Source organism: Mytilus galloprovincialis, chromosome 5 (genome assembly GCF_965363235.1).
Source record: "Mytilus galloprovincialis chromosome 5, xbMytGall1.hap1.1, whole genome shotgun sequence".
NCBI lineage: Eukaryota > Metazoa > Mollusca > Bivalvia > Mytilida > Mytilidae > Mytilus > Mytilus galloprovincialis.
Window position 1 is genome coordinate 98,253,725 of NC_134842.1, and position 27,231 is coordinate 98,280,955.

A 27,231-nucleotide genomic window follows, 5' to 3' on the forward strand; every position below is an offset into this window, starting at 1 on the left:
GGATAACTTAAATCAAGTTGGCGATTAAGATGATAATAGATGTGGACACTGGTGTAGATGACGCTTCAGCCATAATGTTGGCACTGTCCAGGCCGGAAGTAGAGGTCGTGGCAATAACTTGTGTTAATGGCAATGTCACCATTGATGATGTATGCCGGAATACTCTCAGAGTTCTGAAAGTTTGCAACAGACTCGATGTAAGTACGTGTATATATCATAAAAAAAGAAAATGAAAGGTTCCGTTTCTCTGACCCGTGACCTCTTCTTAATGTATTACCGATTTTTTCCCTACCTTCGTTTCTGTTCTTTTCGCACTAAATAAAACATTGGTTTTTGAATCGAAAGTGAAAATATTTGCTTTCACTGCGCACAAATGGGAGTTGGGGGAAGGGGGGGGGGGATACATGTGACGATGACAAAGATAAGCCGAACAAAACCACTATAAACGGATGTGCTCCGAAATGGTAAGTTATTCTTGTTAATTACAGTAGCCCCAAAAGTGTTATTCAAGGAAAATACATGACATTTTAGGATCAGTCATATTTGGTCTCTTGAAGTTTAAAAAAAAAATGACTCCATATTTAGTTATATATTGTTTTGTTTATTTGTTTTTTTGTTTGAGCTCTACGTTAAGGTTACTAGTCGTATAACTCAGTCGTGGATTTATAAAACAAAAGGTTCTTGGAAGTACTATGTATAGGTAGGTATATAGAAGATATCTTTTCAGTAGAGTTTAAAAAAAAAATCAAATCTGATTAAAACAAGTCCGAAGCCCAAACGGACCAACCTGAAACAACAGTTTATAAAGGTGCAGAGAAATCTATTTTGGGCGAAGGAGAACGAGCTTCACATTACCATGGCAACGATGGACTCGGGGATGCGCCGAATCACGAACCTGTAGATGGTACTTTAATTAAAAAGAAACATGCCGTAAATGCTTTATTACGATTGGTAAACGAAAATCCAGGTAACTACATATGCACAAGCAAACAAGAGAACATAGAACAGGATTGATTTTGCATGACAGAATGGCTCATATGCTTCTCGTGATTAATTAGTTTAATGTCATTTTCAATATTTGATTTAATGACAAATATATACAACGTTAACTCTAAAATTGTCAAGACCCATTCAGATAAAGGAATGAAAATGAGGTGCAGACGTCCATTCTGTGAGTGAAATTCTGTTAAAGTATCACAAAGTCAGGTACAAAAGTGGTACAGAAGGACAAATTAACGAACCGACGAACGAATCACGTTATATGTATGTCCTCTACTTCAGCAGGCGAGCTAGAGTAACATATCATTATGTAAAAACTTACTATTCTCTAGATTACGACGATAATTAAACCAATGGTCATACCAAATGACAACCTTTACATCGCCCGACCTAATTATTTTTTAAACGAAGTAAACATGCACTGCTTAAATCGACGACCTTTTATGATGGGTTTAATATAGTAGAACATATGTAGAACGTTGAACAAATTTGATTTCACTGTAGGCCATGGTTATGTTTGTTTTAATCGACCTATGGATCACATTACCAATTGTTGTCTACGGATCTCCTTAAATGTTTTCTTCGAAACAAATAATACTTATGTCATCATTGTGTGTTTAAAAGAATGCACCTTACTTGACATATGCTGTAAGTAAAAGCCTGCACTATATTATAAAATTGAGAATGGAAATGGATAATGTGTCAAAGAGACAACAACCCGACCAAATAAAAAACAACAGCAGAGGGTCACCAACAGGTCTTTAAATGTAGCGAGAAATTCCCGCACCCGGAGGCGTCCTTCAGCTGGCCCCTAAACAAATATATACTAGTCCAGTGATAATGAACGCCATACTAATATTTCCAAATTATACACAAGAAACTAAAATTAAAATAATACAAGACTAACAAAGGCCAGAGGCTCCTGACTTGGGACAGGCGCAAAAATGCGGCGGGGTTAAACATGTTTGTGAGATCTCAACCCTCCCCCTATACCTCTAACCAATGTAGTAAAGTAAAAGCATAACAATACGCACATTAAAATTCAGTTCAAGAGAAATCCGAGTCTGATGTCAGAAGATGTAACCAAAGAAAATAATCAAAATGACAATATTACATAAATAACAACAGACTACTAGCAGTTAACTGACATGCCAGCTCCAGACTTCAATTAAACTGACTGAAAGATTATGATTTCATCATATGAACATCAGGCACAATCCTTCCCGTTAGGGGTTTAGTATCATACCATCATAACATATATGAGAAGAACATAACCCGTGTCATGCCAACAACTGTTTTTTAAAAAAAATAATGTGTTTAGTTCCGATGCAAAGACCTTATCAGTGACTCAATATTAACGCCAAAATATGCAATCTTTAATGACTTGACAACAGTATCGTAATTATATCCCTTCTTAATAAGTCTATTCAAAGGTTTTGTAAGTTTCTGAGGTGAATACTGACACCTTTGTGCTTTATAAAGAATATTACCATAAAAAATTGGATGTGAAATACCTGAACGTATTAGAAGTCTGCATGTTGAGCTATATTTACGAATGACGTCTTTATAGCGATGATAAAATTTAGTAAATGTTTTGACTAGTTTGTGATATCGAAATCCCTGGTGTAATAATTTTTCTGTAATACATAAATTTCTCTCGTTAAAATCTAAAACATTGTTACATACACGAGCGAATCGTACAAGTTGAGATATATAAACACCGTAAGATGGTGACAAGGGAACGTCACCATCTAAAAACGGATAATTAACGATAGGAAATGAAATATCATCCCTTTTATCATAAATTTTAGTATTCAGCTTTCCATAAGTGATATAGATATCAAGATCGAGAAAAGGGCAGTGGTCATTGTTAGTATTAGCTTGATTTAAAGTAAGTTCAACAGGATAAATTTCATTAATATACATACTGAAGTCGTCATTATTGAGAGCCAAAATATCATCCAAATATCTAAAAGTATTATTAAATTTGTTTATCAGATGTTGTTTCGATGGGTCTTTGCTTATTTTTGTCATAAATTGTAACTCATAACAATACAAAAACAGGTCCGCAATAAGTGGTGCACAGTTAGTCCCCATTGAAATTCCGATAATCTGACGATATACGGAATCCCCAAAGCGAACAATATAACTTCTAACTACTAGTACTTGAAATCACCAGGTGTAGGAATTTCACTACTTCGCTACCGTAAGGGAATGTTGTAAGACCCATTTCGACAGAAGAATTCAAGTGCACTAAGAAGAAAGATTACTTTTTAATTAAAACATGCAATTTTTTATTTTAGGAGGAATAACATTAGTGGCTTTGGCACCGTTGACAAACATTGCACTCACCCTTAGACTAGACCCTGATTTCGGCAGCAAGTTAAAAGAAGTCTTCATTATGGGAGGAAATATAGAAGGTATATACTATGTTAAGTAAAACACTACATTGGGGATCTCATTGGGGTTCTGATCCCGGATCCCGCTTACTGTTTTGTCAGATTCCCGTATCCCGCTTACACTATGTACGTAAGCAATCCTCATTTTTTTGTAATTCCAATGTCCCGCTAGACTTCATTTCCCATTTTCACGGCACAATAATTTGACCTTCATGTGTCACGCTTAGCAAAAATTGCCAATCCCGCGTCACGCTTAGACCCCAAATGAGACCGACTACATTAATGCAGTATTTCAGACCAGACGGAAAAAAGAGACGATAAGTAAAGTTCAATGAGTCAGAAACCCAAAAAGGCAAAAGAAATATGCTAACATGTGCCTGTTCATCCAACGGACTTTTAATCGTCTGCCGTCTTTATATATTGTAAATAACATCAAGCAAATATATGGCAAACGGCTCTTTGAATCCCCTAACTTAATTCAATAATAAACAAATAATCCTTATCACCAGAAGCGGATGATTAGAAACTCCCCGACACATGGTTATAAAAATCCGTTTTCATTCTTTTTGATGATTAATTTAATATATTTACAGTAAAAGGAGGAGATAGACTTGGAGCAGAATTCAATTTCTTTGCTGATCTAGAAGCTGCTTACGTCACATTGCAAGAGCTCCATTTTAAGACTACGATTGTTTCCTGGGAACTGTGTAAATCTGTAGGTGCAGGTGTTTCTTGGGTAAGTTATATATTTCTGATTATTAAGAGGCAATTTTTACTTGACAAGTTTTGTTATTACACCAACTCATCATAAGGTGGTCTAAAATCTCACGAACCGCTTTCCTGAAAGTGATGTATACAGCGTAAATAATAGTTTTTATATTTGATCTATATACAATTTTCCATTTAATACATGTTTTTCTGATATATTTGTTGTTAATTCTGAATTCCATTGCTTAGAAAAGGCATCCACATCACCTCATAATTTTGATAAGATTATCTAGATTTAGATATTTACTGGTAAAACCTGGTACCTCTGATTACTATTAACACCACTGGATCGATGCCACTGCTGTTGAACGTTTCTTCCCCGAGGGTACCACCATCCCAGTAGTTAGCACTTACCGTTGACATGAATATGAATTATGTGATAATTTTTATAAATTTCCTGTTTACAAAATAAGATTTTTTTCGAAATACCAAGGATTTTCTTATCCTAGGCATGGATTACTTTAGCCGTAATAACTTTTTTAGAATTTTTGGACCTAAATGCTCTTCAACTTTGTACTTCTTTGGTTTTATAATTGTTTTGATCTGAGCGTCTCTGATGAGTCTTATGTAGACGAAACGCGCGTCTGGCGTCTTAAATTATAAGCCTGGTACCTTTGTTAACTATATTAACTATTTACGATATTTTATTTATGATTGTACTTACACATTCTTGAATCCCTCTTTGTTTTTAGTTTATAATACAACATTTATTTTTATTTATTGAAATGGAATTAAATTATTATGATGTTTTAAGAAATATGATGATATAGAAATGAATTTCATGTTTGGTATTAATTTACAGACTTGGTTTGATCAATGGGTTGAAGTGGACACCAATAAAGCACGTTTCTTTAAAAATATCTGCCGCATGACAGCTGAACGGAACAGAAATATCATCAAAACACAAGACTTTTCTTTGTGTGACCTATTAGCTATGGCTTTAGCTATTGATAATAGTATAATAACAGAGTATTTACATGTGTGGTCAACTGTGGAATTGGGCGGAGTTCATACCAGAGGTCAGCTAATTTCTGACTGGAGAAATAAAACAAAAAATCCTCCAAATGTCAGGATAGTTAAGAAATTTAGTATCGAGAAGGCTACAGAATACTATATGTCCATGGTTCTTTAACCAATGATAGTCTGTAGTTTATATCATATGAATAAAGTGTAGACCTTAATAAAAATAGTACTAGATCAAATGTCCACATTTGCACTCGTTGTATTGAAGACCCATTGGTTACTCTCCGCTGTTGTTTGCTCTTTGGTCGGGTTGTTGTCTCTTTTACACATTACCCTTTGCCGTTCTCAAATTTACTGTAAATTCGTATATGGGAACAATATTTCATAAACACTACTAGTTACTCTATTGTATCCAACGTAGCCAAGTTGCTCACGTTATGTCGTAGACTCAAACAACATCCTTAGGCAAAATTGGCATAGATGGCTTTGGCTCATTCGCCTAATTGGGTACTTTTTTGGTTTAAAGCTCTGCAACGTTTTCGGTCATTATATATCCTTGACTTTCAAATATTCGGCTATGAGGATTTCGGATGAAGGTTAATCTGGAAATGCGCTTTGGACGCATCAAATTTATAACGTGTTGTGTTCGGTTTTTAAGCAATAAGCATTTATAGAAATGACCAGAGTTCTCATTAAACGACATATGCCTTCTTAGTTGTTAAAATTTAACGAAGGAACTAAATAATAGTGCGAGATACACGTTATTGAGGAAATCTGTCATCATGTACCCTCAAGAAGTTTGACGAGTCAAACATATTTAATGTTTCCATTATGAAAGACCGACATTCTACAACAGGACAACCACATCTTACACCAATCTTGTCCAATGGACATGCTATCTTAGTTTTAGTTCGAATACTATATATAATATTTCCATATTACTTGCAATTGAATTAAATGTTTTTGAAATCAATGAAGTGCGTACAATAAACTTACTATTTTAGACATTAGATGCATGATTCGAAAACATGTGGATAAAGTTCATGCCAATATCAGTTTGTCCTTCAAGAACACCTGAGATCCCCTTTTTCATGTTTTTTGGAGGGGTTCGTGTTGCTTTGTCTTCAGTTTTGTGTATAGTGAATGGTTAACTATGGTTTGTTGGGTTGTCGGTTGTCGTTTTTTTGTGATTTTGTCGGTCTTTCGTCGACTTTTGAGTTTTAAATATCCCGCCTTTTTTTAATTTAAAATGTACAGATACAAGCGGTACATATTTATGTATATTACAATAAGGGAAACTAGACATTTGAACTAAAATAAAAATAAAACCAGAAAGAAGAACCAAAGCATGATTATATCAATGCAATATGTTTTTCACTAAAGAATAAACAGTAAAGTACAAAAAGATGATGGAGAAATCATTAATAATCAAAAAGATATTTATTCTCAAAGAGGTTACATTTTTTCTACCAAGAGTTGTACTAAAAAAAATTGTTACAGATAAGATTAAGAATTTTGATACTGTTTTTGATGAATACAATGTTAACAAATTAACAAATGAGGAGTCAGATAATCTAGAGGGTCCAATCTGTCTATATGAGGCATCTAATGTTTAAAAAACAATGAAAAATGATAAAAGTCCAGGATCATCAGGTTTTACAGCTGAAATTTTCAAAGTTTTTTGGGGAAAAATTGGTCAATTTGTTGTAAGATCCATACATTATGCTTTTGAAAAAGGTCAACTCACCATTACACAGAGACGAGGTATAATTACATGTCTACCTAAAGGAGACAAACCACGACAGTTTCTTAAAAACTGGAGGCCAATTACTCTTCTAAATACTTCTTACAAAATTGCATCAGGGGTTATTGCTAATCGATTTAAACAAGTTTTGGGAAATTTGATTGATCCTGATCAAACTGGCTTTGTTCTGGGTCGATTTATAGGAGAAAACACAAGACTGTTATATGACTTGATGCAAATTGCAGAAGAAAAAAACCTACCAGGACTTCTCCTATTTGTCGACTTCGAAAAAGCTTTCGATTCATTATCATGGGATTTTCTACAAGAAGTATTATTTGTTTTCAATTTTGGACAATCTATTCGTAATTGGGTGAGAATTTTCTACTCTAATATTAAAACAGCTGTAAACCAAGGGGGTAATTTATCAGATTTTTTAACATTGAACGGGGTTGTAGACAAGGCGATCAGCTTTCTCCTTATTTGTTTATATTGTGTGCTGACATATTAGCTATTAAGCTTCGCGACAATAAGAAAATAAAAGGGTTAAAATCTGTTAGTATTGAAAATGAATTGTCTCAATTTGCTGATGATACTGCTATTATTTTAGATGGATCTGAAGAATCTCTAATGGAAAGCATGAAAGACCGTAATTATTTTTGGGAAATTTCATGTTTAAAAATTAACTACAGTAAAACCCATGTTGTATGGATTGGCAGTATGAAATACCGTCAGAATGAAATTTGTACTAGCTTAAACTTATCATGTGGTAAACGTTATTGTTCGTACCTTGGAATAGACTTTGATGTAGATTTATCAAAGATGACACGATTACTTTATGATAAAAAAATATTGGAGATTGAATCTCTTTTAAAGCAATGGAGCAAGAGAAACTTAACTCCAATTGGGCGTATTACAGTGGTTAAAACATTGGCATTACCAAAGCTTATCCATCTGTTTTCATCATTGCCAAATCCAGACTCCAGATTTATTCAAAAACTTGATAACTTGTTTTATAGTATTGTTTGGCAAAAACCAGTTGGTAAAGTTAAGAGAGAAACATTAGTGAAGGATTATTTTGAAGGGGGTCTAAAAATGATTAGTTTGAAACCTTTCATAAAATCATTGAAATGTACATGGGTTATAAGGTTGACCAATAATAAAAAAATACAGGAAACTCTTGCTTTCTATGGGATTGATTTTGATTTATTAGAAAATACAGGTGTTAAAAACATAGAAAAAGTATGAATGTATGCACAAATCCATTTTGGAAAGATGTTTTGAGTGCCTGGAAAGAAGTTGTTGCATTAAATATTGAATATACACGGAAATATTATTTGAATATGCCTTTATGGTTTAATGAGAAAATTAAAATAGAAAATGATGTTGTTTTCTACAAAGACTGGTATGACAAAGGTGTACACGTTGTAAATGATTTATTAGATGAAGCTGGAGAATTTTTTTCTCTGACTAAATTCCAGGACGTGTATCACATACGTACAGACTTTCTGAAATATTACGGCTTAAAAAATTGTGTTAAACAGTATTCACAACATTTTGTTAAAAATGCTGCATCTCCAATTAAGAATTGTTACCCAAGCATTCCTAATAATATCAAGATTTATTTTAAACATAAAAAAGGTTCTAAAGATATGTACGTCATATTGAGAAAAAATCTTACGGAACCAAAAAATAAAAAGAAAATTATGGAAAAGTTTGGTATTACTAATGATGAAATGAAACTCATTTATACACTTCCATTTAAAACTACTACAAATAGTAGAGCACAGTGGTTCCAATACAGGATAAACCACTTAGTTTTGACTACTAATTATTTCCTGGAAAAGATAAACTTGTATAAAGCCCTCTTTGTACTTTTTGTAATATACAACCAGAAACCATTATACACCTATGTGGGAATGTGAAGAAGTACAAATTTTGTTAGAAAATTTCGATACATGGACTTTATCTACAGCACACATAACACTAAACTATAATTGTATGACTTTTGTATTTGGTATTTTTGATGTTATAAATTGTATTGTACATGTTGTACAAAATAAGATATTGCTCTGTATTAAATATTATATTTATTCAAGTCGATGTTTGAAAAAAGTTCAATCACTTCAGACACTCTACACATAAGTTAAATGCTCTGTACTGTGCTGAAAAAACTGTAGCCATTTACAAACAAAACCAAGAACAGTTTGAGAGAGAATGGAACAGCTGGCACTTTCTGTGTTTATATCTTATATTTCTCTATCAATTTTTTTTTCTTCTTCAAAATTTTACTATAGAAATAAAACAAAACATTGACAAATTCGTTTGCAGCAGAAAACTCAAACTGTTCTTAAGAATTAGTAATTGTAAGAATTGTTAAAATTAACTTAATTATAATTATCTGACATTGTATTATCTGCATTGTGAAGAATAATGTATATACCTTTGTATATTATAATGATTATGCATTATGTGTTTTGATAGAATAAAATAAATATAAAAAAAAACCCAGTAAGAAGTTCTTTCAATCATTGATTGTTTCAGATATTGAAATCGATTTTGTTTTAGACATCTTGATTAGAGTGAAATGGTATATCAACAAAACGTCGTTTTAGATGCTTTATTGTATTCTTGATATCATGGCATTGCATTTTTTATAATTGATAGTCACTACAAGTCGCTATTGAAAGAGATCACAAGACCTGTGTTTTTAAACTGTTTGTATTATAATCTAAAGTTTTTCATACATTATCAAATAGTCTAAATAATTCAAATTCAATGAAAAAGAATATTCTTTCTAAATGTGCACAATCACCAGGAATAAATTTATTCACAAATTTGATAAGACCTTGATAGTCCTAGTATCTCTCCCGCTCTGTCTCAAAACTATAATTTGCTGTTTAAAAAAACTTCCTTTTTATTTTGTGTTCCTCATGTTCCTATGATACACATATAGAGATATAGTTTTCAATTGTAACCAGACGAATATAATTTCGATTCTATATATTGATAGCGTCTTTGATTTTCTCCCAGAAAATAATATTTCCGTGAACATCATTTGGATATTCAATATACGATTTTTTCTGAATAATTTCATATAGTTCTAGAGGTAACTCATCAGGTTGCAATTGCTCGTAAAACACCAGAAAAATAAGACTTTTGTCTTTCTTTCTGTGAGTGCTTTCAATCTTGCCATATTATATTCAAACATGCAATAGTAAGATTCAATGAAAGATCTAGTTATGATGCAGATTGTTTTTCTGCTACTTTGGATGGCTTGGATGATATTGTCATTTATGGCTGCGCCCGGTAGAAAGTCTCGATGATGTATACATAGTTTAAAATGTCCTTCTTGTTCAAGATTATCAATACAGTCTTCCGTTACAAACGTTCTAATTTCGTCGGAGTAAGATATAAAAGCATCGTAGACGTATTGTCCACGATTTTCTATGTTATTTTGAGAGACATATCTCAATTTTGCTGTATAAAATAAATAGCGGAGTTTCCATCTGTGTCTGTAAATGAGAGCTGCTATTAATAATGATATGAAGCCAAATAAAGCGAACGACACACCAACTATCAAATGTGAGTTGTTCATACAGTCTGTTTGAAGATGGAGTATAAAGTCCCCAAAAGAATTTGACATTGACATGCTCCCGTTTACTAGAATGCATCTAAGTTGATTAAAATTTACAAAATGTTTACGAACATTACTCATCCATTCCAAGTAAGGGAGTAAAGAGCAGCCACAGTTTAGGGGATTTCCACCCAGGTTCATTTTAAGATTATTATTTTTTTTAAGAATTTGTTCTATATTCGCTATTGAATCATCATCTAAATAAACTATTAATAAGATTTAGCATCTCTAAATGAATCATATGTTTCAAGTGAAAGTTGATATGTTTAAGGAAATTATAACTTAAGTCAATGACTTTCAAGTGCGGTTGGTCATTGAATAATTTAGAATTTACTTTATAAATTGAATTGTTTGAAAGAGATATGAACTCAAGTCTACTTGTTGTCGTTATCATATAAGTGTTGTTCGCTAGATAATTTCCGAGTTGGTTCCCATCGATTTGTAATCTTGTCACGTATGTAAGATTCAGCAATATTTGACGGAAACCACAATTACTAAAAGCTAGACTTCGAAGACTAGGTGGTGCCCTTATACTATGCTTTATAGGGAAAACCACCACATCTCGGTTTTTTGTAAAATATAATTCATTAATTGGTGTACCGAAGAGTTCATCATTTATTTGTTCCCATGGAAATGTAGAATGTAATTCTGGCATACCGACAATATAACTATCTTTAAATTCCTCATTGGACGTCTGCGTCTGTTTTACAATCCATGATTCCTCCATTCTTTCTTCAGTGATATCTACATCTAATTCTAAAACTTCCAATCTTTTGAGCTTGGAAAATGCTTTTGACCCATCGATCCGTAGAATAGCGCACTTGTTAATGTAGACATTCGTCAAATGTGGTGTATGCTTGAATGTATCATGTTTGAGATACACGTAACCACATATACTAAAATTTAGTGTACGGAGATTGTTAAGTGTCGAAAATCCCTTTCCAAATAACTGCCGATGAGGATCTCTACAGCTGACATCTAACTCCAATACTTCTAACATTATTAAATCTGCAATTGTTTCATCTGGGAAAATTTTAGTCCTTGATTCCAAATTATTGTGTTGTATAGAAAGCTGTTTCAACGATCCTAATGCCTTAAAGCTTCCTTTTGGAAGTTGTTTTGTATTGTAGTTCAAAATGTTGTTATTTAGTTTAAGATGTAAGAGGTTCACCAGCCCAGAAAACGTTTTTTCATTCAGTGATGAAAAATAACAAAACGATATAGATGTGTAAGGCTAAACATATTTTCAAAGGTTTTATTTGGTATTTGATAGATAATATTGTTCCCGAGTTTAAGAATTTGCAGGTTTCGAAGACCAGTGAATGTCTGCTTGGTATATAACATCAATCTATTGAATGATAAATCTAACGTTATAAGATTTGTCATGTTTTCGAAGGCATTATCTGGTATTTGCATCAGATAGTTGTTTTGTAAATAAAGGTGAACAGTATTATTTGGTAAAGGTGGAATGTTTGTTAGGTTTCTATGAGAACAGTCTATATATAACTCTGCTTGATTAGTAAAATTTGCACAAGGGAAGATCAAATCAGGTTTGACTGACTCTGTTCTGATTATGTCTATCAAGAAACATAAAATTACGATGTTTTTCATTGCGATCTCGCTTCACTTGCCTGTAAAAGACGTATTAAAGATTATTAAAAAAATGCAGTACTATCACCATAGATACCAGAATTAAATTTTGTATTTAGGACAGACACGCGTTTCGTCTGGAAAAAGACTCATCAGTGACGCTCGAATCCCAAAAACTAGTTAAAAGGCCAAATAAAGTACGAAATTGCAGAGCATTGAGGGCCAAAGTTCATAAAAGTTTGAACAAATAAGGTAATCTAAATCTGAGGTAGAAAAGCCTTAATATTATAATCAAATTGACTCAAATAACAACAAAAATCGACCAATTCTGAAATGCAACTTCAGTTCTTGTGGATGATGTTGGGCTGGTTTTGCAATACTAATTTCATCTAAAGTGACCGTTTGATTAATAACTTCGCCAAAGGCGTTGCCATTACGAATATAATTTATTGATTGGTCAATAAATGCTTTTATATTCAAATTCAAAGTTGAAAAAGTTTGTTGCAGCGCTAATGAACAATTTTTTTACAGATTTTTGAGACTTCATGATAATGCATTTATCAGTGGAATAAATTACTTTTGGAGTGTCAAGAACTCGTTGGAAGTACTTGATAAATTGCATGCTTATATTGGTGATTTTGAATCTGTTCAAAGTTTTGATTTTTCTACCCTGTATACCACATTGCCTCACATTCTCATTAAGAAAAAAATCACACACCTAATTAAATGGGCATTAAAAAAATCAGAATGTGAATATGTATGTTCAAACTCTTTTAGGTCATTTTTGAGTAGCAATAAACAAAAAAACTATGTCAATTGGACATGCTTTGATACTATATATGCCCTTGAATTTTTACTAGATAACATTTTTGTTCGCTTTGGGGATTCCGTATATCGTCAGATTATCGGAATTCCAATGGGGACTAACTGTGCACCATTTATTGCGGACCTGTTTTTGTATTGTTATGAGTTACAATTTATGACAAAAATAAGCAAAGACCCATCTAAACAACATCTGATAAACAAATTTAATAATATTTTTAGATATTTGGATGATATTTTGGCTCTCAATAATGACGACTTCAGTATGTATATTAATGAAATTTATCCTGTTGAACTTACTTTAAATAAAGCTAATACTAACAATGACCACTGCCCTTTTCTCGATCTTGATATCTATATCACTAATGGAAAGCTGAATACTAAAAGTTATGATAAAAGGGATGATTTTTCATTTCCTATCGTTAATTATCCGTTTTTAGATGGTGACGTTCCCTTGTCACCATCTTACGGTGTTTATATATCTCAACTTGTACGATTCGCTCGTGTATGTAACAATGTTTTAGATTTTAACGAGAGACATTTATGTATTACTGAAAAATTATTACACCAGGGTTTTCGATATCACAAACTAGTCAAAACATTTACTAAATTTTATCATCGGTATAAAGACATCATTCGTAAATATAGCTCAACCTGCAGACTTCTAACACGTTCAGGTATTGCACATCCAATTTTTTATGGAAATATTCTGTATAAAGCACAAAGGTGTCAGTATTCACCTCAGAAACTTACAAAACCTTTGAATAGACTTATTAAGAAGGGATATAATTACGATACTGTTGTCAAGTCATTAAAGATTGCATATTTTGGCGTTAATATTGAGTCACTGATAAGGTCTTTGCATCGGAACTAAACACATTTATTCTAAAAACAGTTGTTGGCATGACACGGGTTATGTTCTTCTCATATATGTTATGATGGTATGATACTAAACCCCTAACGGGAAGGATTGTGCCTGATGTTCATATGATGAAATCATAATCTTTCAGTCAGTTTAATTGAAGTCTGGAGCTGGCATGTCAGTTAACTGCTAGTAATCTGTTGTTATTTATGTATTATTGTCATTTTGTTTATTTTCTTTGGTTACATCTTCTGACATCAGACTCGGACTTCTCTTAAACTGAATTTTAATGTGCGTTTTTTATGCGTTTACTTTCCTACATTGGTTAGAGGTATAGGGGGAGGGTTGAGATCTCACAAACATGTTTAACCCCGCCGCATTTTTGCGCCTGTCCCAAGTCAGGAGCCTCTGGCCTTTGTTAGTCTTGTATTATTTTAATTTTAGTTTCTTGTGTACAATTTGGAAATTAGTATGGCGTTCATTATCACTGGACTAGTATATATTTGTTTAGGGGCCAGCTGAAGGACGCCTTCGGGTGCGGGAATTTCTCGCTACATTGAAGACCTGTTGGTGATCCTCTGCTGTTGTATTTCATTTGGTCGGGTTGTTGTCTCTTTGGCACATTCCCCATTTCCATTCTCAATTTTATTTAAAATTCAGTGTCCTAATTTCAATAACAAAAAAAGATCACAGGATCGATATCTTAGGTTCACATTTAAATATTAAAAAATATCAGTTATATCATTCAGTCAGTGAACATTCTTTAATTCCTGGTCAAGTTAGTTATATAACTTCCAGATCCCAAGATATTGCATTTAGGGATAGGTTTTTCCTAATTTGTAAGTGATGTAAATTTCGTCGGATTATCAATCGATTATGAGCTTTACAAAACTACTTATATTAAACCAATTACAATTTTATCAGCACAGCTAAACACTGACCTTTATTATACTTATGTATATTCAAATCTCTATATTAATCAACTTTTTATTGGTTTTTCCCTAGATATTATGTAGAAAAGTAGAAATTGCATTAAGAAATTATCAATTTTGATAAATTGGAGTTTTTACTTCCTTTATAAATCGAAACACTTTAAACTGTTATTGCAACTTCCTCGTCCATACTTTCGACGTATAGATGCTTCAACGTATCACAGCATTTTTAAATACGAAAAGTATGACAATTATATGACTGTTAATTCAGAAATTATTATAAAAAAGAAGATGTCGGATGATTGCCAATGAGACAAATATCCACAAAAGATCAAACTGACACAGACATTAACAACTATAGGTCACCGTACGGCCTTCAACAATGAGCAAAGCCCATACCGCATAGTCAGCTATAAAAGGCCCCGATAAGACAATGTATACAATTCAAACGTGAAAACAAACGGCCTTATTTATGTAAAAAAAAAAAGGACGAAAATCAAATATGTAACACATAAACAAACGACAACCACTGTTTTGCCTGCATCTATCATTAAGATATTGTCCTTTTAGACTAAATGTGATTTATATTTTCGCGATATTGAAAAAAATCCAGTTTAATTCATACAAAAAAATTCAAAATGCGAGTTTAGATTATTGCGATAATACTCCTGTCACATTTTCGCAATAATTTATAAATTTACAGAACGGTTAGACTTCTTGTTCTTTAATTTAACACATTTACCATACAAATTTTAAAACTGTAGGCTATATGAAAATCGACTATTTATGTTACTTAAGTGAAGTTTGAAAAAAGTAAAATCACGAAAGTACTAAACTCTGAGGAAACTTCAATACAGAAAGTCCTTTATATTCTATAATTGATACCAAAATCTTAAATATCTTAATCCTGATTTAGTGTAAAACTGAATCCAATTATGTGTTTTGATGTGTGTAAGTTTATTTTACGTTTGCTAGATGTATATGGGGAGCTGACATACTACATGTACTACACAATATGTTTAAACCCGCATAATTTGTTTAGCCTGTTCCATGTCAAGAACCCTATGCCTTTATTAGTCTTGTGTGATTTTTTTTGTAGATATTTGATCATTTGTATGTCGTGGAGTTTACTGCGTATTCATTTTGCTAAACTAGCAGTACATCATTGCTAAGAGGATAAATGAGGCCCGCTTCCGGATGCATGATTTTTTAGCTGCGTTAAAGACTCATCGGTGGTCTTTTTTACTGTTTGGTCGGGTTGTTGTCTCTTTGACATATTTTCGTTTTCCATTCTCTATTCTATTTTGATAAATGATTTTCCCAAAGTTTTCAATAGATTTTCTGGATTTGTCAATTGTCGGTTTTAATTTCTCTTTCCGAATATATGACATTTGTTTACAGTATAGTAAACAAATTGATATCTTAATACTTTGTTCGTTAATGTTTTTTGAACTCGTTCCCGTAATATTTCACGATCTTGCACTTATTTCCGTATTTCGAATTTCAATAAAAAATCACAGGACAGATATTTTAGGTTCAAATTTAAAACATTAAAGATAAACATTTCTTTTTTTTTTTTTTTTTTTTTTTTTTAAGATTTTTTTTAAGATAAACATTTCAGTCAATGTATTTTTTATCAAATATATAATGAGTTTTTACATAGTCATCTAACTCCCTGACCTTAAGACATCGGATTTAGTCTTAAGATCTTCATAGTAATGTAAATTTGTTCGGATTATCTATTCATTGTAATTTCAATTTGATCAATACAACTGAGCACTTACCTTTATTATTATTATCACATGTATCATTCACATTCAAAGTTATATGAAGAATATATCGGCGTTTTTCAAGACATTATGCATATTGAGGTGATTTTTACATTTACTGTTCTTGAACTTCCTTGTTGGTGAAAAAACATTGAAATTGTAATTATAACTTCCTCATCCATACGTTCGACTAATAAATCTTTGATCCGTTATCATTTCATTTATACTTATCAATAGTATGCCAGTCATAATTCTACTTTACATTTTGACTGCTTGTTATTAGATGACAACATTTAACATACCAATTCTACAAAAGAACTTGTGCATATCAATGTTTCTTCAGTGAATGTCGATTCAACAATACTTTAAATCCTTTGATGTTATATTTGTTATTTGCTATTCTCATCGGATTTTATTTAATGCTTAGTTTCTGTGTGTGTTACATTTTAATGTTGTGTCGTCATTCCCTCTTATATTTAATCCGTTTCCCTCGGTTTTGGTTTGCGACTCGGATTTGTTTTTTTTTCTATCGATTTATAAGTTTTGAACATCGGTATACTACTGTTGCCTTTATTTATAAAAGTGACTATAACATGTATTGTTATAAGTATTTACAAAATTTCCATTGCTGATAACGACACAATCGATTTAGTGGGATATTTTCGATTTATTATCAATTCAATTTCTCTACTAACAATATCAACGTGTTTTGATGGCTCTGTTACCCCTTGTATATATAAAAAGAAATGGGAGGCTTGACCTTTTGATCATTAGCGCGAAACTAGTGTCATATGTCAGGATTGTAAGTTGGTGGTTATCTCCTGACATTCCTGGCAATCCGGCTTCCTCCACCAATAATAAATGCTCGCCGTAAAATAGCACAATAGTGTTAGATATGGCATTAAACACCAATCAATCAATCAATCAATCAATCAATCAATCAATCAATCAATCAATCAATTAATTAATTAATTAATTAATTAATTAATCAATTATTTAATTAATCAATCAATCAATTAATTTGTTGTAGGTGTTATCACTCCATATAATTATGTAATTATAGATATATCTTCAAATTAAAGCAAAATAACAAGAACAAACAAACTGTCTTTATTTGTAAAAACATACAAATGTCTGTTTTGTATTGTAACGTTGTTTAATTGATAGTTGAGACATGTACAAGCAACTAAAACCCTTTAAAATTATAAAGTGCAATGTTTCGTACCGTATTTTTGGTGAAGGAAAGAAGTTTAAATAAATAAATAAACAACAACAAATCTATAGAGATTATAGCTAAGACCGCTTGTTGAACTGTAGTTATCTTTTATTTGATTGAATGATCTTTTAGTTGCCTATGTAATGTTTACGCAACCGCATAAAGGTAATAATACAAATTGATCAGACAAAATAATATATATATATTAAATTTTCATCAGTTTGGGCCACATTGCCATTTCACTAAATGCAACTGACCAGTTTATGGTCATTTGAAACACGACAGATGTCACCAATAAATGTGAACTGGTCAACTTCATGGATTACCCAGTGGTCTTTTCCAGTCGACATTGGTGTTAGTTAATTGTTTAGTCAATGTATTTACTGGTAACTTGTATTATTGTATGTGTTATTCTATAAATATTAAAAAAATATCATGGTTTACTATTATATTAAATGTATTTACGAATTTGCGAAACGTTGGTGCGTCATCCTCTTATTACCAAAATCGCAGATTATAGAATATTAATTCAAGGAATGAAACTGTACAGAGTAGGAAAATCATGTAGTTATAGTTGCCATTTGAAATTATTTTAGATTGTGTGATTAAGGGGGTACCTAACACTTTCACTAAAATTAATTTGGCTCGTTTAATTTTATTTAAATTTTGACAAAGTATTTACTTTGACCCTTTAACAAAAATATAAAAATTTCAAAAATTTTAAACCAACCGTTTTGTCAGAAAAAATACAATGGTTATATAGCAGTTTGACAAACACCAATTTTGATCATTAAGAAGCTTAATATTCCCTATACAACACAACGTAATTAAAACGTTTAGCTGACTTTACAGAGTTATCTCCCTGTAGTGTTAGGTACTACCTTAAATATCAGCAAAGACTTATAAGCAAAAGAACATTTTTCTACGAGATAGATTTTACGAAGATGCAGATATGGTTGAAATTACTTTTTGGTTAGACATTTGCTCGTATTTTTTTTTTAACAAAACACAACACTACACGTATAACAGAAATACTAATTCAAATATAACAATTTGGACATGTTTAACACGTCATTGTGAGATCATAATAGGCCGTTCTGCAAGGTATAATAATCTTGGCTTTTTTTAATGATTTTATAAGATTGAATAGTTTTGGCAATATAAGGGTTAAATTATAGCTCTTTTCAAGCCTTATCATTTATCATTATTGCAATGCAAATCTTGATTTTTAATCTTTGTTCTTTTCTACATCACCAAAATAATTAGAATAAACATTTTATCTAAATGATTGAAAGAAAAAAGAGATGAAAAAAATACCAAACTGATATTCAAACTCATAAATCGAAACAAAGTGACAATGCTATGGCAAAAAAAAACCAACGAAAATGGCGAAAAACCAAACAACTGTATACCAAACACAACACAACAATCTTAATATGAGTGACATGAACCCGCACACTATTTTCTATAAAGAATGGACTAGACAGAATGAATTGTATTTATTGAGCATCTGTAGCGTGTCACCGTGACACATTCGTCTCGGAAATTATCAAATAGAAAAAAACCAAATATGCAATCAGCCACTTAACAATTACGAGATACGATTTGTAAGCACGTTTGAAAATGTACGACAACTACAACGCATAGTTAAGTTATTTAAATGTATAAATAAACAACTTAACTAACAAAACTGAATATCAATAACATTGAAGATAAACAATACCTAACTTGATATTAGGTAATCATATTGGCCTAAACGTATACGTTTGGCATTTACCTGACCGTCCATACGTATATTATCATATATACATTTTTAGTTTATAGATATGTTTTAACATAACTACATACTTGAAAAAATGGCGACGAAACTGATTATAGACGTGGATACTGGCGTTGATGATTCAAAAGCATTAATGCTTGCTCTTTCGAGATCTGACGTAGAAATTTTGGCTATTACGTGCGTAAATGGTAATGTTGATATTGACAACGTATGCAGAAATACTCTGAGGGTTCTGAAAGTTTGTGATCGACTAGATGTAAGTATGTTTTCACTTCAACTAGTGTTCTGGAACGGGTTGTTTCCTTTTTTTTTTATATAAAAGTCGCAGGCTAGTTGTTCATTAATTGCTGCCGGTGGTTTTACACAGAACCCCCCGGAAGGAACAGTTATATTTTTTATTTTCACAAGACTTCATTTGTTAAGGAAAGTAACACTTTATAGATTATGTGCGATCGAAGACCTCTTCTAGTATTATCTTCTTCAAGGAACGCCCAAACCTCAAAGCATGTATGTATTCATCATGTTCATGGATAATTGCCGATAATCTATATAAGAAAAAAACGAAACTATGAAATGAGTCCTCTGTATTGTATAGAAATGAAAAAAAAGGTACAATATTTTCCCCGCCCTTGAATTTGACAAAAAATCTAAACAATATTCAGAACACAACTACTACAATTCAAATAAATCCATTTATCAAATTCATCATTCTTCGATAAATCATACAATTTTGTAAAATTTATGACTTATAAAAAAATGATAGTGAATGTATTTTTTTTCTTCAAAGATACCGGTTTATAAGGGAGCATGTAGGTCAATGGTAGGCAACAGAAAGCGTGCAGATGCACATGGCAGTGACGGACAAGGTGACCTGATGAATCCGATACCTGTTGACATGTCTCTAATTCAATCAGAACATGCAGTGAATGCTATCTTGAGAATTACTGATGAGAACCCTGGTATATATTACCGCTTTACAGTACGAAAATATTGGAATATCAGCCACATTTAGGAACGTACTATTGTTCTTGACTGTTAATATAAACAAGAAACAGATATTAATCAAGGGTGTTTACTCCGCTTGTTCTTTTTACTTTTTGTCAGATATTCAAAATCTATATGGCCATTAAATAAAATTGCCCGCTAACCCCTACTTTTTTTCTTAATTTTCTTAAATATAGTTTAAAAAGCCGTATTCTAAAATCTTATAAAATCCTTGTTGTTTTTTCATGGTTTTTTGAGACAAACAACAGGACAATATTAAAAGTTTGAAAAATATAGAGAGAATCATTTCCCGCCAAACTTTCATTGCTTATATCGCAAAAACAAGCACACTGACCTTTAACCTTTTTTCCGCTTTTTTTAGTTCCCTTATTACTATACTATAATTTTAAAACAGACATTTAAAATGCTTGTTATTTTGAGGCAGAGAAGCGAACATCCTTAATACATGTTTCCCCTTGAAATTTTAATGTTTTTATCGTTCTAATAAATATGATACAGATAAAATATGTTATACTCAGCAAATTAATTATGTTCAACTTTTATTAATTAGTTCTATTCGATGTTTTGAGTACTAATATTATTTACGATTGTTTGTTTGTTATTATTAAACATAACTTATAGTACATGTAGTAACCATTGGTATATCACATAAAATTGAGAATGGAAAACAGTCAATGGAGAATGGATTCAAAGACAGCTCGCTCCGAGCGGGGTTCGGAAAAACAACATCACGTATCGTATACGGAGCAGCAGTGAATATGCAACGATAAATTCTTTTTTCCCCAAAAATGTAGTAGAATTGGCAAATAACTCGTTCTGTAAAATTTCTACTTGAAAAGTTTTTCGAATTCGTATGAAACGTGTCTATATAGCAATAAAACTAGGAATGGAAATTGGATATGTGTCAAAAAGACAGAAACCCGATCAAAGAGCTGAAAACAGTCAAAGGTCACCAATCGGCAGTAAACGAACATGGAAAATCCCGCACCCGGAGGTGGCCTTCAGCTAGCCCCTTCATATAAATGTGTACTAGTTCAGTGAAAATGGACGTCATACTTAACTCTAAATACATATAAATAAACTAAAATTGAAAACAACATACAAGACTAACAAAGGCCAGCGGCTCTTAACTAACGACAGGAGCAAAAATGAGTTGGAATTATACCCTATGCATTGATAAAATATTATCTTAGATGTATACCCGAGAACATGCCTGCGTTAAATGTCATTTTGCAATTAAGAAAAGTACAAACCTTGCTATCAGATATTCTTCTAGACCAAGACAAATACAAATCTGTTTTGTTTGTTGTTATTACACTACATGTAAGTTTGAAAGCTTTTTCAAATCCATCCAGAATTCATTTTTGTCTTGAATTATATTTTAAGGGGAAATTACCCTAATAGCTCTTGCGCCGTTAACACATATTGCCTTGGCTTTACGTCTTGATCCAGACTTTGGCGGAAAGTTAAAAGAGGTATTCATAATGGGAGGGAACATTGAAGGTAAGTGCATATACTGCTAAATGAAAATAAATTTATAATGATTTTGTACATCCGAATTGGTTTTTTTTTCTGGATTTACCTTCAAAATGAAGGCTCTAAATGATTTACCTTCAAAATGAAGGCTCTAAATCCGTTTTTTGAAAAGCAAATGATATATTAACCCTTAACAAAATATCAAGAGCTCTATGACCAAAAGTGACAATAAAGTATACCTTAACTCCTCTCATGTCAGCTTTGCCTGAGTGGGTTTTGGTAATGTTGCAATGCAATATACGATACCGTATCGATATTCAAATAGAAGCATTGTGATCTCTCCATAGATCCGATAAAACATAATTTTATGTGAAGTTACGCTCTGAATAAAATCTGTTGCTTTCAAATTTTTAGGTTATCTTTAAGTTATGCTTCGATTCGTTCTAGCAATAATCTCGCAATAAGACTTGTAAAAGCATGGAACGTAAGAATTTATACAGTTTAAGCTACAGAAACTTTGGAAATGTCAATTACTTTTGAAAGTAGACAAAGAGTCATTCATAGAGTAATGTTTCATTCAATTCACACTACTAGTGTTTTGTATACTATTGTTTGTCGTTTTTCTTATTTCCCGTTTTGCTTTGTCGTTGTTTGTTTGTTTCCGAGCGAAATTCTGCCGAAAAATAAAATTGATCCTTTTAAAAATCTATGTGCAGCTCTGCCCGGCGACTTTTTTTGGGGGAAAAAGTCTTTAAAATGAGCAAAGTCGATTACACCTTTTAATGTTCAGGCGTGTTTTGGTTGATTTTTTTGTCTTGAAAACTCATAAAGTAAACATAAACATGTGTTTTGCAACTTTCGAAATTACTGTTTGATTTCTGTATGCACACCTTGCTTCTTAAAAAAAGTCAATTTAGATCTTATTTTTGAAGTTCACAATACACAAAGTAAGTGGTACAGTCCTTGGATGGTGTCAACTTCCCACTAACACCATCCACCATAACACCATACAACATACATCATTACACCATACACCTTGTACCATTACACCATACACGTTACACCTTTGCACCATACACCTTACACATTACACCATACACCATTACCTATTCTATCTACACGATCCAAAATTATCCATAATGCAATTCAATTTCAAATGTTAAGATTATTATTATTGTTTATGTTTACTATTTGAAAAAAATAAAAAAATAAAAAGAACTTCGTTTTCAACTAACGAAATGTCGTACACCATCACTCACACCATTCCCGATCACACGTTACACAATCACACCATTCCTCATACATCATTACACCATTCCCCTTACACCATACACCATAGCAGCATACACCTTACACCATTACACCATTGCACCATACACCTTACACCATTACACCATACACGTTTTTTTGGGAAGTTTACACCATCCAAGGGCTGTAAACAACAATAAAAAATCTCTACGATGATACATTGTTATGACTTAATCAAGACAGTCGGAACGCATTGAAAAAAAGGTAAGGTCAAAATTGGCAATACTATTGACATTAATATTGGATTCAGTGACAAGCATGCAGTGAAAGTCACGTGGATTACAATTCTGCAGCGGCGACGTCGACGGCGTAAACTTATTGTGTAAAACTTATGATTAAGAAACACGTAGACCTGGAGGCTTAATACCTTGTGTAATACGTAATATGATAACTTCATTTGGTAATTAGGATCCTTGAAAGGTCTACATGCTCGTAGATATATGAAGATGTGGTATGAGTGCCAATGAGAAAACTCTCCATCCAAGTCACAATTTGTAATTTTTTTTTAAAGTAAATCATCATAGGTCAAAGTACGGTCTTCAACACGGAACATTTCTTTACACCGAACAGCAAGTTACAAGGGATTCCAAAATGACTGGTGTAAAACTATTCAAATAGGAAAATATAGAAAAAAACGAGAAACACTTATGTAACACATCAACAAACGGCAACCACTAAACATCGGGTTTCTGATTAAGGATAGGTGCAAACCTATGCAGTGGGTTTAAACGTTGTAATAGGTACCAAACTTCGACCTTACCTGAAACAATAGTGTAACATCACCACATAGAAAGGCACACTTTAAGAAACCAATCGAAATTACTGAACTAAATCAAAAGACATAGTAATATAATGTTAGACAAGGATTACATGTCCTGGACCTCATGTGAAGGATAAGTGATCGGGGTTAAATTTAAAGATTATGTCCGTTTCACGGATTTGGAAAGCATAATTCATTGGTCTTTGTAAGAGTCAGTAATATGCTCCATTTCTAAGATACTTTAAGCAATAGGTCTGCCAAGTATCATCTGACCTTGACCTCATTTTCATGGGTTTTCAAAGATAAGTTTTAATTGCTTTGACTGTTTATTGTATACTGTTATTCAACTACAATGTATATGTTGTCTATGTAATGAATGTAAAGTGTACATATTGTCTAGATTGTCTACATTGACCTCATTGTCATGTTTCATTGATAATGTTTATGTTGTACTAATTTTATTCTTTAAAATCAACACCATAAAATTCATCACGTTTTCAACGTGTGCATTTCTGTTTCATATTATAGGACGAGGAAATATAAATTTAGGTGCAGAATTCAACTTCTACGCGGACCCGGAAGCAGCATATATTACATTACAAGAGCTTAAGTGTCCAGTAAACCTATTGTCTATGGAAGCAGCAGAAGCAAATGGACAAGAATGGGTAAGTATAAAATTGAAAATGTATGGCTTGACAAGTTCACATTATGCCCCTTTCACATACACGGATTTTTCTTACAAGTCCCAAACTTGTAGTCAGTCACATACATCCATACGTAACTAGCTGGTATCCCTTAATAACTCGTTACAAATCGCAATAATTCGCAGATACTCGTAATGATCCTTGAAAGAAGAGTCATATTTTTCTTGTCCAAGAATTATTTTTTTTTCGTACCGTCTTTGAATATCAATAAATAAATGTATATCTAAAAATTGTGTTTTGCAAACAAAATCCGTTATGAAGTATCAATTACTTATACCGGTATTATTTTTACCTCTCAATTGTAGGAATGGTATGACAGATGGGTGAATATGGATACCAAAAAGAGCCGATTTATTAAAGCTTTCTCCAGCAAGACAAGTCATTATTGCAAGACACTCATAAAACACCCAAAATATTCACCGTACGATCTCCTGACAATGGCAACGGCTATTGACCAAACAGTTATAACTGAGTCTGTTGAAAAATGGTGTACCGTTGAGATTGGAGGTGATCATACACGAGGCCAGCTAGTCATTGATTGGGCTGGTAAAATGGGAAATAAGCCGAATGTAAAGATTATCAAGAAAGTCAACACAGATAAAGCAAAATCATATTTCATGTCCATGGTTATGTGAAATATATCATGAATATATACATTTCATATATATTTCATGAAATAAAAGTATCACAAAGTAAATAGATTTAGTTTTGTTCTTTTTATTTTAACTAATCTCTATATTGTATTAAGTTATGCCTTTCTGATTTGTTGTTTATATGTAGAAAATCTAAGGCAATACAAATTCCGTAATAGTTACGAAAATTGAGATTTCGAATCGATAACGACATTATAGTTTTTCGAAGGAAAACTACGGAAACGGAATTTTTATGACATTAAAACTGAAGTCTGATTATACGACATGGTTTCTTAATTGGATTCTGAAGATATATTTGTTCTAATGCAACAATAAAAAATAACACTTTCTAAAAAGCACAATGGACCTGTTATTTTATAAAGGAATATGTCGTCTATGGTGATATATAACTCATAAATGAAATGCCAAGGATTGTTTTCAAAATTTGTTTTATTTGATTTACAGACATCGCCGTAAAAGTGACAGACCGTGTAAGACCTTTAAATATTGAGTTATAATTACAGTTTTAAAATCAGACATTTTACATTTGCACGAACTCACAGGATGTATACTGTGAAGTGGGAACATGACAGAATGGAAATGCTTGGAGTAACAAACTGCCACTACACTTTTATAATATTAAATGAAAGATATCGTAACTTGGTATTAGTACAATTGTTTTGGAGTCAGGAATATGACAGATCTTGTCCATTCGTTTTTGATGCGTTTTGTTATTTGATTTTGCCATGTGATTATGGATTTTCCCAATTGATCTTCCTCTAAGTTCAGTATTTTTGTGATTTTACTTTTTTCTAAACATTCAGTAATGATTGTTTATTTATCCCAGTATATTTAAGATGATTGATGAAGATAAACTCGTCTAGGACAAAAAGAGAATAATATCTAAGGGAATTCAAATTCAGCTAAAGTTTCGAATAGATAACGACAGAATAGTTTTTCGAATGAAAGCTTTAGAAACGGACTTTTTATGAGACATTCAAATTTAAATCTTATTATACGACATGGTTTTTATATTTTATTTTGAAGATATACGTTTTCAATTCAACAATGACAAATACACTTTACAAATAAAATAATGGACCTGTTTCTTTTATAAAGGTATGGTGATATTCATTAAATAAATGCCAATGATTATTTTTCGGAATCTAATGATTTAGTTTTCAGACATCGCCATAAACTCGAGAGACCTTGATTGAGATTGAGTAGTAAATTCTTTTACAGTTTTAAAATCTGACATTTTACATTTGTCTGAACTTTCAAAAGATTTAGTGTTCAATGTATAAAGCACTAATTAATATATATTCCATAAAGGAGCACTACACATGTTATCTAACTTCTTTGTAAACAAAGAAACTAGTATAGAAAACTATTCAGGCGAAGACATGAATTATATCCGGATTGTTGAAAATTTGTGTACTAACATAATTAACCATAAAAGATGTTCTATACTAATGTTAACGAGGCCGGGAAAAGGTACCGGTATTTGATGTATCTATTAACAAATGTAAATATGTTAATAAAACTTAGTTTTAATGAAAAAAAAAGTGTTTAATGTATACTGTAGAGAGGGAACATGACAGTATGAAATTGTTTGGTAAAACCAACGGCTCCTACACTTAAGATACTTATTGAAAGATATCGTTTTATTACCAATCTGTATTTGAAACATTTATTAGTAATTGCTTTTAGATCTTCACTATTGGTTTCTTCAAAGACCGAATATCACGTGACTCTTCTTTTCTCCCTCCCTAAAAAAAAACAAACAAACCCCAATTTAATCTCTTACTTAAGAAATTTAGTATTAAATAAATATATACAAATGTTTGCGCTACAAGTTTGCGAACATA

At 32.1% G+C, this 27,231-nt stretch overlaps 2 protein-coding genes across 2 annotated transcripts; both read left to right on the forward strand.

Moving 5' to 3' along the window:
- Positions 1 to 849: 849 nt before the first annotated feature.
- LOC143074877 (nucleoside hydrolase-like) lies at positions 850 to 5,368 on the forward strand. Its single transcript, XM_076250102.1, has 4 exons — positions 850 to 967; positions 3,303 to 3,419; positions 3,992 to 4,134; positions 4,969 to 5,368. Exons 2-4 carry the CDS (start codon positions 3,401 to 3,403, stop codon positions 5,296 to 5,298), a joined length of 492 nt encoding a protein of 163 aa, XP_076106217.1. The 5' UTR covers positions 850 to 967; positions 3,303 to 3,400; the 3' UTR covers positions 5,299 to 5,368.
- Positions 5,369 to 19,522: 14,154 nt separating this feature from the next.
- LOC143074878 (nucleoside hydrolase-like) lies at positions 19,523 to 25,428 on the forward strand. The gene is made up of 5 exons (XM_076250103.1): positions 19,523 to 19,734; positions 20,266 to 20,437; positions 21,870 to 21,986; positions 24,556 to 24,692; positions 25,037 to 25,428. The coding sequence occupies exons 1-5, from the start codon at positions 19,555 to 19,557 to the stop codon at positions 25,364 to 25,366; spliced, it is 936 nt and encodes a 311-aa protein (XP_076106218.1). The 5' UTR covers positions 19,523 to 19,554; the 3' UTR covers positions 25,367 to 25,428.
- The last annotated feature ends 1,803 nt before the right edge of the window (positions 25,429 to 27,231 follow it).

Excerpts from the sequence above, each read along its gene's own strand:
- LOC143074877 (XM_076250102.1), top strand. Across the intron at positions 4,135-4,968 it reads TAGGTGCAGGTGTTTCTTGG|ACTTGGTTTGATCAATGGGT; the intron begins GTAAGTTATATA and ends ATTAATTTACAG.
- LOC143074878 (XM_076250103.1), top strand. The coding sequence starts at position 19,555 with ATGGCGACGAAACTGATTATAGACGTGGATACTGGCGTTGATGATTCA. Across the intron at positions 19,735-20,265 it reads AAGTTTGTGATCGACTAGAT|ATACCGGTTTATAAGGGAGC; the intron begins GTAAGTATGTTT and ends TTTTCTTCAAAG. Across the intron at positions 20,438-21,869 it reads AATTACTGATGAGAACCCTG|GGGAAATTACCCTAATAGCT; the intron begins GTATATATTACC and ends TTATATTTTAAG.